The 15,244-nt window shown below is 44.6% G+C and overlaps 1 protein-coding gene across 1 annotated transcript in view; it reads right to left on the bottom strand.

Annotated features, from left to right (window-relative positions):
• Positions 1–15,244, bottom strand: part of TRAPPC3L (trafficking protein particle complex 3 like) — a 101,281-nt gene that overhangs the window by 27,970 nt on the left and 58,067 nt on the right. The window contains exons 3-4 of the mRNA XM_033938414.1: positions 8,954–9,053; positions 1,815–2,000 (exon numbers count right to left, since the gene is read on the bottom strand). Coding sequence (XP_033794305.1) covers positions 1,815–2,000; positions 8,954–9,053 — 286 coding nt within the window. The remainder of the gene's footprint in view (positions 1–1,814; positions 2,001–8,953; positions 9,054–15,244) is intronic.

Genomic DNA, 15,244 nt, shown 5'->3' with positions numbered 1-15,244 from the left:
TTGTGAAAAATTTGGTACAAACACTAAATTAGAATCTTTATACTCCAACTTTCTCTTCTCTTTAGCAATCCTCAATATTTCTAATGCATGCTGCAACCGAAGTACTTTGAATATTATGGGTCTTGGCCTGGGTTGTCCGTTGAACTGCCTCACAGGAATCCTGTGTGCTCGCTCTATTTCTAGAGGATATTTTGCTGAAATAGGGAATAGCTTTAGTATTAAGTTTTCCAAGAAGTTAACAGTCTTTTCCCTCCAATCCTTCAGCCATGCCAAGGATCTTAACATTACATTGACAAGAGTAGTTCTCATAAGCCCTTACGTTTTTGCAGGTCCTTTAGTTCAGTATGGTCTTTCCTGCATTGCCTCTGTTCCTCTTCCGTTTTCTTAATACGGGACTCTAATTGATCCACACGCCAATTAGACACCTCCAACTGCTTGGTATGGTTAGAGATTTCCTCTCTCATGGCAGCCACATTTTCAGCATTTTCTTTCAGCATCACTTTAATAGCCCGCAGTTCATGTATTATGTCCAAAGAATCTGTAGTTTCTGCCGGTAAGGGAACTTGACTAGATGTGATCAGGTCTGCTTTTAACCTTTTCGCCTTTCCTCCCGCAGAGAAAGCAGTTTCTAATTTTGTTTGCTTCGAGGAAGCCATTTCAACTCTTCCCTTCTTTATTTTAAAAAATTAATTTGCTTAAATATTCAAATTAACCGCCGAGTGTGATGAGCTCCTCAATCAACCAGTCATTCCGTTGTGCTGGCAAGCCACGCCCCCAGACATTTTTCTTTTTGAAAAACAGCATTTTAGCTTATTTTAGCAAAATGCTTTCAAGGGTAAGGAGGAAGCATGGTCCGGCATCTTCTTCTTTCCATCCCCTCCCCCTTAGGCCAGCTTATCATTAAGTCATTCTGGCCCTGCAGCCAGTGACAGCCCTGCTGAAAAGCTGCCTGCAGCTGCACCAGGCCTTTCCCTCAGAAAGGGCTGGCCCAGGTCAGGGAAAAGGTCCGGTACAGGCCACAGGCAACTTTTCAGCAGGGTTGCCACTGCCTGCAGGTGAAAGAGTGGCTTAAGGCAACTAGAGGCACATCGAGCCTGGTGATGGGGTGCAGGGGAGGGCGTCAGAGGAAGGTAGGAAAAAAGTTAGTTGCACCTGCTTGTGCTTTTTTTTATTTTTTTTTTTAATCTGGGCTCGACTATCGCAGTGGGAACAGTCCAACAAGGGAGGTCAGAGGCACGGCCAAACCAAGCTCACTGCTTCAAAACAGATGGGGAGTTTGATGGACATGCAAGGAAGTACTCAAGCTCTGTTTCCCTGATTGGTGGATGAGCAGAGCTCTCCCTCCATGTTCAAACTACTGAGCACTGAATGGCAATCAGCAATAGGTGTGCTGCGGTGTGAAATAAGCTGCGAAGCTACACGGCTTAGAGGGAACATTGCTCACCTGGCACCCTTAATGTGAAGTTCACAACAGTGCCCCCTAGGGTGTCCCATTGCTCTGCTGGCATGTTTGTGTGGCCAGTCCATTAAAAATGCTGGCCCCTCCTACATGCAAATGGCTTGTTTTAGACATTTTTTACATTAGCTGTCTAAGGGAGTGAAAGATACAGTCGATGGCATGGATGGGCAGACTGGATAGGCCATGTAATTCTTTTCTGCATTTTCATGTTTCTATTACCTATGAAGTTTATCATAGCAATATACTCTATATGTACATAAGAAAATGTTTGGAATATGTTAGCATCTATTGAAAACAAATCTTTCCTCAAAAGTAACTTCTATTGTTCAGAGGGCACCTATTGCAATGAACATACCATCTCCAGAGCACCTCTTAAAACTCCACAGAGCAGATTAGAGAAGCAGAGTGAGGCTCGTCCCACTGGCAGCTCTTCCACAAAGTCTAATAAAGGATTTTTATCCAGCACCAGGGAAAATTCATTTGCTGACTCTTTGCGGCATATCACACTGGGTGTAATTCCAAGGTACATTTTGAAAGCTATCTGGAAAATAAAGCAGTGTTGCATCCATTACTTATGGCTTAAATCCTGTACATTTATATTTATAAAACAATATTGGAATCTATTTTCTATGAAGCAAGAATGGAAAAGTTGCTAAACACAACGATTGGAATACAGGAGATGATTGGAGAAGCAGGCCCCTGGCAGCTAGTAACCTCCTCTACAGGCAAGCGAAATAAACCCACCTCATTCTCACTCTCTTCTTCTTTTTCTCTTCAACAGGATAGCAGTTCATCACTACCACAGCTAACTCTGAGAAATAGATTTCAGATCCTACAGGAAGGAGCCACCGAGGAAATATCAGAAGAAGCTCAAGAGGATGCCCAGCTCACAACATCATTTCCAGAGCACGCGGACCAGCCCCGTCGGAAGGAACGAAGAGTGGTAGTCATTGGTGACTCCATGCTAAGGGGCACCGAGGGACCAATATGCAGGCCTAATTTGCAGTCAAGAGAGGTCTGCTGTCTCCCTGGAGCCAAGATCCAGGATATTACCACTAACCTAGACAAAATTCTAAAACCTAATGATCATTTTCCCATGTTTCTCATCCATGTAGGCACAAACGACACTGCAAGAAATACCACAGAGAACATACCCAGAGATTTTGGAGCGCTGGGAAAGAAGTTGAAGCAGATAGGAGCACAGGTGGTCTTTTCATCAATTCTTCCAGTAAGAAACAAAGGCAGAGCTAGAGAAGAGCGTATTCAACGGACTAACGAATGGCTCCGAGAATGGTGCAGAGAAATGAACTTTGGATTCCTAAACCACGGCGAGACGCTCCAGGGACTACAAGGACCAGATGGACTCCACCTAACCAGAAGAGGTAGAAACGTATTTGGACATCGATTGGCCCGCCTACTCCATAGGGCTTTAAACTAGGTAAGTCGGGGGAGGGTACATACTTATATCCCAGAGCAGTAAGAAACCACCCTGAGGAGGCAAGTCGCACTCACACTACCAAGTCTAAGGTAAGTACCAATGACATCCACATTAATTCAGGGAGAAATATCACTGATAATTTAGGAGCCACACTAACTCATAAAGTAAACTCTTCACAGAAATGGAGGGCCATGTATGTTAATGCGCACAGCTTGGGCAATAAGATTCTAGAATTAGAGACTGAAATAACAAATGCCGATCTTGACGTGATAGCGATATCTGAAACCTGGTTCACGGAATCGCATGGGTGGGATATGGTTATACCAGGGTACAACCTACTTCGCTGCGACCGAGTGGGTAAATTGGGAGGAGGAGTAGCGCTATACACCAAGGAAAGCATCAAAACCACCAGAATCACAGATGTTAGATACACTGGGGAATCCCTCTGGGTAAACCTGGCCAGAGGGAATGAAAGATGCCTATACCTTGGTGTGATATATAGACCTCCCAGGCAACAGGAGGACAAAGACATGGAATTAATCGAGGACATAGAGAACATCACACTGCGCGGGGACTCAGTAATGCTAGGAGACTTCAACATGCCAGATGCAGATTGGAATACACTCTCCGCAACTACGGGCAGCACCAGAAGAATATTAAACTCCATAAAGGGCGCACGTCTCAAGCAATTGGTATTGGAACCCACCAGGGACAAGGCGTTACTAGACCTGGTTCTCACCAACGGAGATAGCGTCACGGAAGTCTCAGTAGGAGAAACACTGGCCTCCAGCGACCATAATATGGTTTGGCTCAACCTCAAGAAAGGATTCCCGAAAACAAACACAGCAACAAGGGTTCTCAACTTTAGAGGCACAGACTTCAACCGCATGGGAGATTTCGTCCATCAGGAGCTACATAAACAAGCAAAAACTGATAATGTGGAGGATATGTGGTCGTCTCTGAAGTCCATACTACACGAAGCAACAGACCGATACATAAAGACTGTAAGTAAACACAGGAGAAACAAAAGACCCCAATGGTTCAGTAAAGAAATTTCAGACCTAGTTAAACAGAAAAGAGACGCTTTTATCGCCTACAAACATTTAGGCAGAGAGGGGGCAAAAGAGGACTATCTAGACAGATCTAAAGCTGTCAAAACAGCAGTCAGAGAGGCCAAACTCCGAATGGAGGAAGAGCTAGCACGGAAAATTAAGAAAGGGGATAAATCTTTCTTCAGCTATATTAGCGACAGAAAAAGAAACAAAGATGGGATAGTATGCCTGAAGCAATCGGACGGTAACTTTGCAGAATCAGACTCTGTGAAGGCAGAATTACTAAACCAATACTTCTGTTCAGTGTTCACCCGCGAAGCGCCGGGAGCTGGTCCACAGCTGCAGACGGGAGATAACCGGAAAGACCCGTTTCAAGATTTCGAATTTACGCCCAGTAGTGTCTACGGCGAACTTTTAAGACTCAAAGTAAACAAAGCCATGGGACCAGATAACCTACACCCCAGAATGCTCAGGGAGTTAAGGGAAGTCCTGGCAGAACCATTATCTGTTCTTTTCAATCTTTCCCTAAGCACAGGAAGGGTCCCATTAGACTGGAAAACAGCCAACGTAATCCCACTCCACAAAAAGGGCTGCAGGACAGAGACAGCAAACTACAGACCAGTGAGTCTCACGTCTATAGTGTGTAAACTCATGGAAACACTGATCAAACAGAATATTGACACAATCCTAGATGAAGAAAAACTGCGTGATCCACACCAACACGGGTTCACCCGGGGTAGATCCTGCCAATCTAATCTGATTGGCTTTTTTGACTGCGTTACCAGACAACTGGACGCCGGAGAGTCACTGGACATGGTATACTTGGACTTCAGTAAAGCATTTGATAGCGTCCCTCATCGAAGATTACTGAACAAGCTGAAATCGATGGGATTAGGAGACATTCTAACTACATGGGTTGGGGATTGGCTGAGCGGTAGGCTACAGAGGGTAGTGGTAAACGGTACCCCATCCAAAGCATCGGACGTGATCAGTGGAGTGCCGCAGGGATCGGTCCTGGGTCCGATCCTATTCAATTTATTCATAAGAGATATGACAAAAGGACTTAGAGGAAGGGTATCACTGTTCGCCGACGATGCCAAACTTTGTAACATAGTAGGCAGATGCGTATTACCTGATAATATGACACACGACCTACTGCTGCTGGAACAATGGTCAAAAACTTGGCAGCTAGGCTTCAATGCTAAAAAATGCAAGATAATGCACTTGGGCAGGAGAAACCCCCGTAGAACTTATGTACTAAATGGTGAGACCTTGGTTAGAACTACGGCGGAACGCGATCTAGGAGTGATCATTAGCGAGGATATGAAGGTTGCCAATCAAGTGGAGAAGGCTTCCTCCAGGGCAAGACAAATGATGGGGTGTATCCGTAGAGGTTTCGTCAGCAGGAGACCTGAGGTTCTGATGCCATTGTACAGAGCCATGGTGAGGCCTCACTTAGAGTACTGTGTTCAGTTTTGGAGCCCACACTACCGAAAGGACGTGCTGAGGATCGAGTCGGTTCAGCGAACGGCCACCAGGATGGTCATGGGGCTCAAGGATCTCACGTATGAAGAAAGACTAAAGAAGTTGCGGCTGTACTCACTTGAGGAAAGAAGAGAACGGGGAGATATGATTGAAACGTATAAGTACATCACGGGACGCATCGAGTCAGAAGATGATATCTTCTGGCTCATGGGACCCTCAACCACCAGAGGGCATCCGCTGAAAATCAGGGGAGGGAAGTTTCATGGCGATCCCAGGAAGTACTTCTTCACCGAAAGAGTGGTGGATCATTGGAACAGACTCCCACCCCAGGTGATAAAGGCCAGTAGCGTAACGGATTTTAAGAAAAAATGGGATACTCACGTGGGATCTTTAAGGGAGTAAATTCAGGGGGGGGATACTTGGAATGGGCAGACTTGGTGGGCTATAGCCCTTTTCTGCCGCTTTTTCTATGTTTCTATGTTTCTATGTAATCTTTTCTCCATAAAACAATTTTAAACAGAATAAGTCCTGAAATCTAATGTCCAAGAAACATTTCTCATAAGAATTAACCCTGCCATCTACTGGCCTTCAAGCAGTCTATTCTACACTAAACTGGACCAGATTTATTCATTTGTTTGTTTATTTCTCACCCGCCCTTATCCAGGACGAGTTTCATATTAACATGCAAACTAAAAGATTTACATTTATCATACAAAACACTTCAAGGACACACTATAACAAAATACATACTTACATATCAAATCAAATTACATATAACATACACGTCGCATCAATGACGGATATCTTTTAAGGCCAAAACTGGCCAACCCACACATACATCAAAATATAAAATTCTATAAGTCATACAAGGTGCCTCAATAACAGACATCAATAAACCAAATAAACTAAACCATTAGAGAGACCAAGTTCTTGGATGCTGTAGGCGATTGCTTCCTGGAACATCTTGTCAAGGAAAATACTAGAGGAAATGCAATTCTGGACTTAATTCTAAATGGCCTGAGAGGACCAGCACAAGATGTAGAAGTAGAAGGGACGCTGTGAAGCAGCGATCACAATATGATCCGCTTTGATCTGGACACAGGGGAGAAACATCGGTCCAAAACGACAGCCACGGCACTGAACTTCCGAAAAGGGAATTACGAAGGGATGAGACTCATGGTAGGGAAGAAGATTAAGAAGAGGATAAGCACTGTAAAAACGCTAGAGCAAGCTTGGTCCCTTTTTAAGGACACAGTCACTGAGGCGCAAAATCTATATATACCGCGTATCAACAAGGGATCCAAGAGGAAAAAGAACAAAGAACCGGCGTGGCTCACTGTAGAGGTGAAGGAAGCGATCAGAGACAAGAAAACTTCATTTAAGGAATGGAAAAGGTCAAAAATGGATGAAAACTAGAACAAGCACAAACAGCATCAACGCAGGTGCCATAAGGCGGTAAAAGGGGCCAAAAGAGACTACGAGGAAAAAATAGCCAAGGAGGCGAAGAACTTCAACATGACATAATCAAGCTCAAGAAATGGGCATCAACATGGCAAATGAGGTTCAATGTGGATAAGTGCAAAGTGATGCATGTTTGGAACAAAAATCTCACGCACAAATACAGGATGTTCGGGGCGGTACTTGGAGAGACCTCCCAGGAAAGGGACTTGGGAGTTCTGATTGACAAGTCCATGAAATCATCTGTACAATGTGCTATGGCGGTGAAAAGGGTGAATAGAATGCTAGGAATGATCAAGAAGGGGATCACGAACAGATCCAAGAAGGTTATCTTGCCGCTGTACCGGGTCATGGTGCGCCCTTACCTGGAGTAAACAGAGAACACAGAAACATAGAAGATGACGGCAGAAAAAGGCTATAGCCCATCTAGTCTGCCCACTCTAACAACCCCACCCCCTTGAATTTACCCCCCTAGAGATACCCCATGTGTATCCCCTCTACATTTTTTTACCTCCCTAGAGATCCCACATGTGTATCCCATTTCCTTTTAAAATCCGGCACGCTGCTGGCCTGAATCACCTGAAGCGGAAGTTCATTCCAACGATCGACCACTCTTTCGGTGAAGAAGAACTTCCTGGTGTCACCATGAAATTTCCCACCCCTGATTTTCAGCGGATGTCCTCTTGTGGCCGAGGGACCTCTAAAAAAGAAGATATCATCCTCCACCTCAATACGGCCGGTGATATATTTAAACGTTTCTATCATGTCTCCTCTCTCTCTACGTTCTTCGAGTGAGTATAGCTGCAATCTATTCAGCCTTTCCTCATACGGGAGGTCTTTGAGTCCCGAGACCATCCTGGTGGCCATTCTCTGAACCGACTCAACTCTCAGCACATCTTTTTGGTAATGTGGCCTCCAGAATTGTACACAATATTCCAGATGAGGCCTCACCATGGATCTGTACAACGGCATAATAACTTCGGGCTTCCTGCTGATAAAGCTTCTTCGGATACAACCCATCATTTGTCTTGCCTTTGATGAAGCCTTCTCCGCTTGATTGGCAGTCTTCATGTCTTCGCTAATGATTACCCCCAAATCACGTTCAGCACTGGTCGCCGTACATGAAGAAGGACACGGTATTACTCGAAAGGTTCCAGAGAAGAGCGACTAAAATGGTTAAGGGGCTGGAGGAGTTGCCGTACAGCGAAAGATTAGAAAAACTGGGCCTCTTCTCCCTTGAAAAGAGGAGACATGATCGAAACATTCAAAATACTGAAGGGAATAGACTTAGTAGAGAAAGACAAACTGTTCACCCTCTCCAAGGTAGGGAGAACGAGAAGGCACTCTTTAACATTGAAAGGGGATAGATTCTGTACAAACGTAAGGAAATTCTTCTTCACCCAGAGAGTGGTAGAAAACTGAAACGCTCTTCCGGAGTCTGTTATGGGGGAAAACACTCTCCAAGGATTCAAGACAAAGTTTGACAAGTTCATGCTAAATTGGTGAGACTGGACTCATTTGGAGCACTGGTCTTGACCTTGGGGCCATTGCGTGAGCGGACTGCTGGTCAGGAAGGACCATTAGTCTGGCCCAGCAGCAGCAATTCTTATGTTCTTATGTTTCATATTAAAAATACAATATAATACAGCATTTGTATTCCACTAGAAGTAAAAGCTAGGGAGATGTATATCCATGCACCCTACCTCAGTTGGGCCCATATTTTAAAACTCACATATCTGCCTCTTCTGTAAATTGAGCACTTCAAACATACAAGTGTACATATCTCCTTGACAGAGTTGCCTTCATAGCCAGTTCAAATAGATAGCATGCTTAAACATTTTCTGATTGCTTGCAAACATATTATTTATAAATTAACCCCTTTGTTTCTCCAGGAAAGCATCAGCTTGTTTCCTGATAAATGCTGACTTAAATAAAATGGTTTTATGCTAATCAGCAGTGGTAATTGCAGAAGAATTATACAATTATCTATAAAAGACAACATTCATGGCATTGCAACTGAATGCAAAGTTAGCTGAATTTATCAAATACTCATTAAATTACCTTTGCAATGATGTCAGCTGTCTCATTATAACTTCGGCATTTCTTTATACTGGAACGAGCTAGAAAATCCTCCACTAACCTTATACCAATGTTATATCCCCTATAGACAAGAAACATATTAAGTATTTTCAGCATTAATTGCAGTCTTAAGCAAAACTGATCAAAGGTCATTATGTTGAAAAGTAAAGACACACAAGGACAGTGTAGTTGAAACTTGATACCAAAGAAAGTCTTTGTCATCTTTATGTTATCGTATACAAATCAGGATTTTTTTTTTCTAAGATAAGAACTTCTCCCCATATTACTTTTCAGACCTCTGCCTACATAAGAACAAAAGTGTCCTACTGGATCAGACCAAAGGTCCATCTAGCCCAGTATCCTATTTCTAATAGTGGCCTGTCCAGGTCACAAGAACCTGACAGAGACCTAAAAGATAGCAAACTTTCATGTTACTTTATAACCTCAGGGATAAGCAGTGGCTTTCTCCAGGTCAGCCTTAATAATGATGAAACCATTTTGAATAGTTGTGTGTCATCTGGAAATTTGATGACCTCACTTGTGTTTTCCATTTTCAGATAATTTATAAATATACTCATAAAAAAACAACACTGCTTCCAGTACAGATTCATGATGCATATGGGAAAGAGGAACCCAAATTATAGCTATGTGATACTGCCCAGGAAAAGGATCTAAGTGTCATTCTGCGGCGGCTGCTAAGAAAGCAATGAGAATGTTAGGAATTATCAGGAAAGGAATGGAAAACAAAGATGAAAATGTTATAATGCCCTTGTATCGCTCTATGGTATGGCTGCACCTCGAATACTGTGTGCAGTTTTGGTCATCATATCTTAAAAAGATATAGTGGAATTAAAAAAGGTATAGAAAAGAGCAAAGAAAATGATAAAAGGAATGGGATGACTTTCCAATGACTCTTCAGCTAGATGAAGAGACGGCTCAGGGGTGATATGATAGAGGTCTATAAAATACTGAGTGGAGTGGAAAGGGTAGATGGGAATTACTTGTTTATGCTTTCCAAAAACACTAGGGGCAAGATTCTCAAAAGTTTAACGCCACCGCTAAACTGTTTTTCGGTGGTTTAGCCTGTACACAGTTTAGCGGCAGATTATCAAAATGGATTATCTCCATTTTTAGCGAGGTTTCTAACAGTCTCCAACACTGACATGCAAATGGGCTCTTCAATATTGAAATGAGCCCTCCAGTGGGTTCTTAAAAAATGCCGAGCCATTTTCAAAAAGCAACATCGACTTTTGGTGACAAAAAAAAAGCGACTAGTCCAGAGGTGCCGGCCAGTGTCAGAGACTTCTAGAAAGCTCTGTGTTGTGATGCAGCAGGCGAGATGCCCATTCTCTCCGCTGCATCACAACATCCCTTCTATAAAATCCCAGCCACGACCCCCCTGCAGCATGAGAGATACCCACTGTCTCCTGCTGCACTAAACTCAATCCAACCGACCCCTCCCTGCAGCAAGAAAGATGCCCACTTTCTCTTACTGCACTAAACTACCTGCCGTGACCCGACCGCTCCCCCACTTAGTAGCAATCCCACTACCCCGTCTCCGCCACCCCTCTTCCCCTTACCTGAACAGATGAGCTGGAGAGATGTGGACACCCTCCTCACAACTGCTGCTGCTTCATCTAAAATGGGAATTTCCCTCCCCGGTGCAACTTGGGATTCACCAGGGAGGGGCCTGAGGCTCTGTTTGGCCCATGTTGTTTAAGGCTAATCAGAGCCTCAGGCCCCTCCCCGGATGCATTGAAAAGGGTTCTAAGGCTCTGATTGGCCCAGACACCTAAGGCCCATCCAATGAGATGTCAGGACCAATCAGAGCCTTAGGACCCTTCCTGATGCATCTGGGAAGAGGCCTGAGGCTATGATTGGCACAGGTTAAGGCCCCTCCCATGGGAGGAGCCTTAAACAACCTGGGCCAATCAGAGCCTCAAACCCCTCCCCGGTGCATCCTAAGATGCACCAGGGAGGGGAAGTCCCATTTTAAAATCATACAGCAGCAGCTGGGAGGAGGGTGTCCATGTCCCTCCGGCTCATCTGTAGAGGTAAGGGAGAGGGGGGTGGCAGAAATGGGGGAGGGGCTCACTACTAAGTGGGGGAGCGGTCATGTCGTGGCGGGGCGGTCAGATCACAGCAGGGTTTATTGCAGGAAAGAATGGGCATCTCTCCTGCTGCAGGGAGGGGGATGTTGGTTCGGGTCGAAGTAGGGTTTAGTGCAGCAGGAGAGAGTGGGCATCTCTCCTGCTGTGGGTGGGGGATGTCAGGGCCAGGATTTTAGGGCAGCAGGAGAGTGTGGGCATCTCTCCCACTGTGTGTTTTTATTTTGGGGTTGTTGTTTTTTACAGCGTTGACAGTGGGTTTTTCTGCGCATGTGCCCATTGCTATCACCAGCAATGGGCATATGCAAATTTAGCAAATCTTCGCTGTTGTCCGCCGACCTCAATTGCATGCACAATTTTTTAAGAATATCTCAAATTTTTAGATTCGGTATCAAAACAGCTACATTAGCAGACCATCGCTTTTTAAAGCGCGTTTTTGAGAATCCTGACCTAGGACCATGTGATAAAGCTATTAAGTAATAGATTTAAAACAAACCAATGAAAATATTTCTTCACACAATGTGTAATTAAACCCTGGAATTCATTGTTGGAGTATGTGGTAAAATCAGTTAGCTTAGCGGGGTTTAAAAAAGGTTTGGATAATTTCCTAAATGGTAAGTCCATAGGCCATTATTGAGATGGCTTGGAGAAATCCAGTGCTTATTCTTAGGATAAGCAGCATATTAAGAGGAAACGACCCTCGAAGGAAGAGGTGGGGCAGTTAGATGACCATGGAATAAAGGGAGTGCTAAAGGAGGACAAAGCCATCGCCGACACATTTTTTGTGTCTGTGTTTACCAGAGAGGATATACACAATATACTGGAAGCCAACAGGCTAAACACGGGAAACGAAGATGGGAAACTAACAGGGTTGACAGTCAGTCTAGAAGAGGTATGCAGGCAGATTGATAGGCTTAAAAATGATTAATTCCCGGAACCGGATGGCATCCATCCGAGGGTAATCAAGGAACTGAAAGGGGCTATAGCTGAACTGCATCAACTAATAGCCAATCTGTTGATCAAATCAGGAAGGATTCCGGAAGACTGGAAGGTGGCGAATGTTACGCCGATCTTCAAGAAAGTTTTGAGGGGTGATCTGGGAAACTTCAGACCGGTGAGTCTGACCTTGGTACTGGGAAAGATGGTAGAGGCGCTGATAAAGGACTGCATCATTGAGCACCTTGACGGACACAATCTCATGAGGACCAGCCAGCACGGCGTCAGCAAAGGAAGATCTTGCTTGACGAACTTGCTGCACTTCTTCGAGTGAGTAAACAGACAGATAGACAAAGGTGACCCGGTCGACATTGTATATCTGGATTTTCAGAAGGCATTCGACAAGGTTCCGCATGAATGACTACTTCAAAAAATTGCGAGCCATGGAATTGAGGGTGAAATACTCACGTGGATTAAAAACTGGCTGGCTGATAGGAAACAGAGAGTGGGGGTAAATGGACAATACTCGGATTGGAAAAACGTCACCAGTGGAATGCTCCATGGTTTGCTGCTTGGACCCGTGCTCTTCAACATATTTATAAATGATCTGGAGTGAGGTGATTAAATTTGCAGATGATACTAAGTTATTCAGAGTAGTGAAGACGCAGTAGGATTGCGAAGATCTGCAACGAGACATAAACATGCTCGAGAAATGGGCCGCAACATGGCAAATGAGGTTCAACGTGGATAAGTGTATGGTGATGCATGTCGGTAACAAAAATCTTACACAAATACAGGATGTCCGGGGCAGTACTTGGAGAGATCCCCCAGAAAAGAGACTTGGGAGTACTGGTCGACAAGTCGATGAAGCTGCCTCGCAATGCGCGGCAGCAGTGAAAAGGGCTAACAGAATGCTAGGAATGATTAAGAATGGGATCACGAACAGATCGGAGTAGGTTATCATGCCGCTGTACCGGGCCATGGTACACCCTCACCTGGAATACTGTGTCTAGACCTGGTCGCCATACATGAAGTACACAGTACTACTCGAAAGGGTCCAGAGAAGAGCGACTAAAATGGTTAAGGGGCTGGAGGAGTTGCCGTACAGCGAGAGATTAGAGAAACTGGGCCTCTTCTCCCTTGAAATGATAGGAGGCTTATACCAGAAGACGTATGAGGAGAGACTGGAAGCCCTGAATATGTATATCCTAGAGGAAAGGAGGGACAGGGGAGATATGATTCAGACGTTAAAATACTTGAAGGGTTTTAACGTAGAACAAAATCTTTTACAGAGAAAGGAAAATGGTAAAACCAGAGGACATAATTTGAGGTTGAGGGGTGGTAAATTCAAAGGCAATGCTAAGAAATTCTATTTTACGGAGAGGGTGGTGGATGCCTGGAATGCGCTCCCGAGAGAGGTGGTGGAGAGTAAAACTGTGACTGAGTTTAAAGAAGAGTGGGATGAACACAGAGGATCTAGAATCAGAAAATAATATTAAATATTGAACTAAGGCCAGTACTGGGCAGACTTGCATGGTCTGTGTCTGTGTATGGCCGTTTGATGGGCTGGGGAGAGCTTTAGTGGCTGGGAAGGTGTAGATGGGCTGGAGTAGGTTTTAACAGAGATTTCGGCAGTTGGAACCCAAGCACAGTACCGGTAGAGCTTTGGATTCTTGCCCAGAAATAGCTAAGAAAAAAAAATTAAAAAATTTAAATTGAATCAGGTTGGGCAGACTGGATGGACCATTCGGGTCTTTATCTGCTGTCATCTACTATGTTACTTGAAAAAGGAGACAGAGAGGACATGATCAAAACATTCAAGATACTGAAGGGAATAGACTTAGTAGATAAAGAGAGGTTGTTCACCCACTGCTAGGGAGAACGAGAGGGCTCTCTCTAAAGTTAAAAGGGGATAGATTCAGTAAAAACGAAAGGAAGTTCTTCTTCACCCAGAGAGTGGTGGAAAACTGGAATGCTCTTCCGGAGGCTGTTATAGGGGAAAACACTCTCCAGGGTTACAAGAGAAAGTTAGACAAGTTCCTGCTGAACCGGAACATACGCAGGTAGTGCTGGTCTCAATTAGGTCTTTGACCTAGGGGCCACTGCAGGCGCAGACTGGACCACTGGTCTGATCCAGCAGCGGCAATTCTTATGCTCTTAAGTTCTCTTTCTCTCTCTGAGAGATCCCACGTGCCTATCCCAGGCCCTCTTGAATTCAGACACAGATTCTTTTCCCACCACCTCTTCCGAGAGACTGTTCCACGCATCTACCACCCTTTCTGTAAAAAAGTATTTCCTCTGATTACTCTGGAGCCTATCACCTCTTAACTTCATCCTGTGCCCTCTCATTGCAGTTTCCTTTCAAATGAAAGAGACTCGACTCATGCACATTTATATTATGTAGGTATTTAAACTTCTCTATCATATCTCCTCTCTCCTGCCTTTCCTTCAAAGTATACAGATTGAGATCTTTAAGTCTGTCCCCATACGCCTTATCATGAAGACCACACACCATTTTAGTAGCCTTCCTCTGGACCGACTACATCCTTTTTATATCTTTTTGAAGGTGCGGTCTCCAGAATTGTACATAATATTCTAAACTAGTCTTATAGCCCGTTACATTAACGGGTGCTAGAATATATGTGTGTGTGTCTCTCTTAATTTTTTTTTCTCTCTCCTTAGCCGCTTTATTTTTTTTTTCTCTCTCCTTAGCCGCTTTCTGTATTTCTATCTCTTTTTTTTTTCCCTTGGCTGTCCACTACCACCCCTTGCCTGCTCCCCCTGTCCATTCTCCCTTCCTTTTACCTCCCCTGTGTCCTCCACCACCCCATCACTGCTCACCTTATCCAGCAGAAGCCCTTCTCCCTTTGTTTACCTCCCCCTGTACATCATCACCTCCTTCCTGCTCCCCCTGTCCAGCAGTAGGCTTGTCTTCATTTTTCTGCCCCCCCCTGTCCATCAACCCCTTTTCTGCCCCTCCATTTCTGTGTGCTGCAGCATTTCCCTCCCACCCCACTTCCCTGTGCAGTATTTCTCCCCCCCATACCTTCCTCCTTAACTCCATGCCCTACCATTCTCTCCCCTTCTGCTCTCTTTCCTCCTTCAACTTCATTGGGCAGCAGCAGCAGCAGCATTTATAATTAATTGCTGTTGACGGCTTCAGTCTTCTTCTCTGGCAGGTCCTGTCTACTTCATGAAAACATGAAGTAGGCAGGACCCGCCAGAGAGG

Source organism: Geotrypetes seraphini, chromosome 3, assembly GCF_902459505.1.
Source record: "Geotrypetes seraphini chromosome 3, aGeoSer1.1, whole genome shotgun sequence".
NCBI lineage: Eukaryota > Metazoa > Chordata > Amphibia > Gymnophiona > Dermophiidae > Geotrypetes > Geotrypetes seraphini.
Note: the sequence above shows the minus strand (reverse complement) of the source record. Positions and strands in the feature narration are given on the sequence as shown.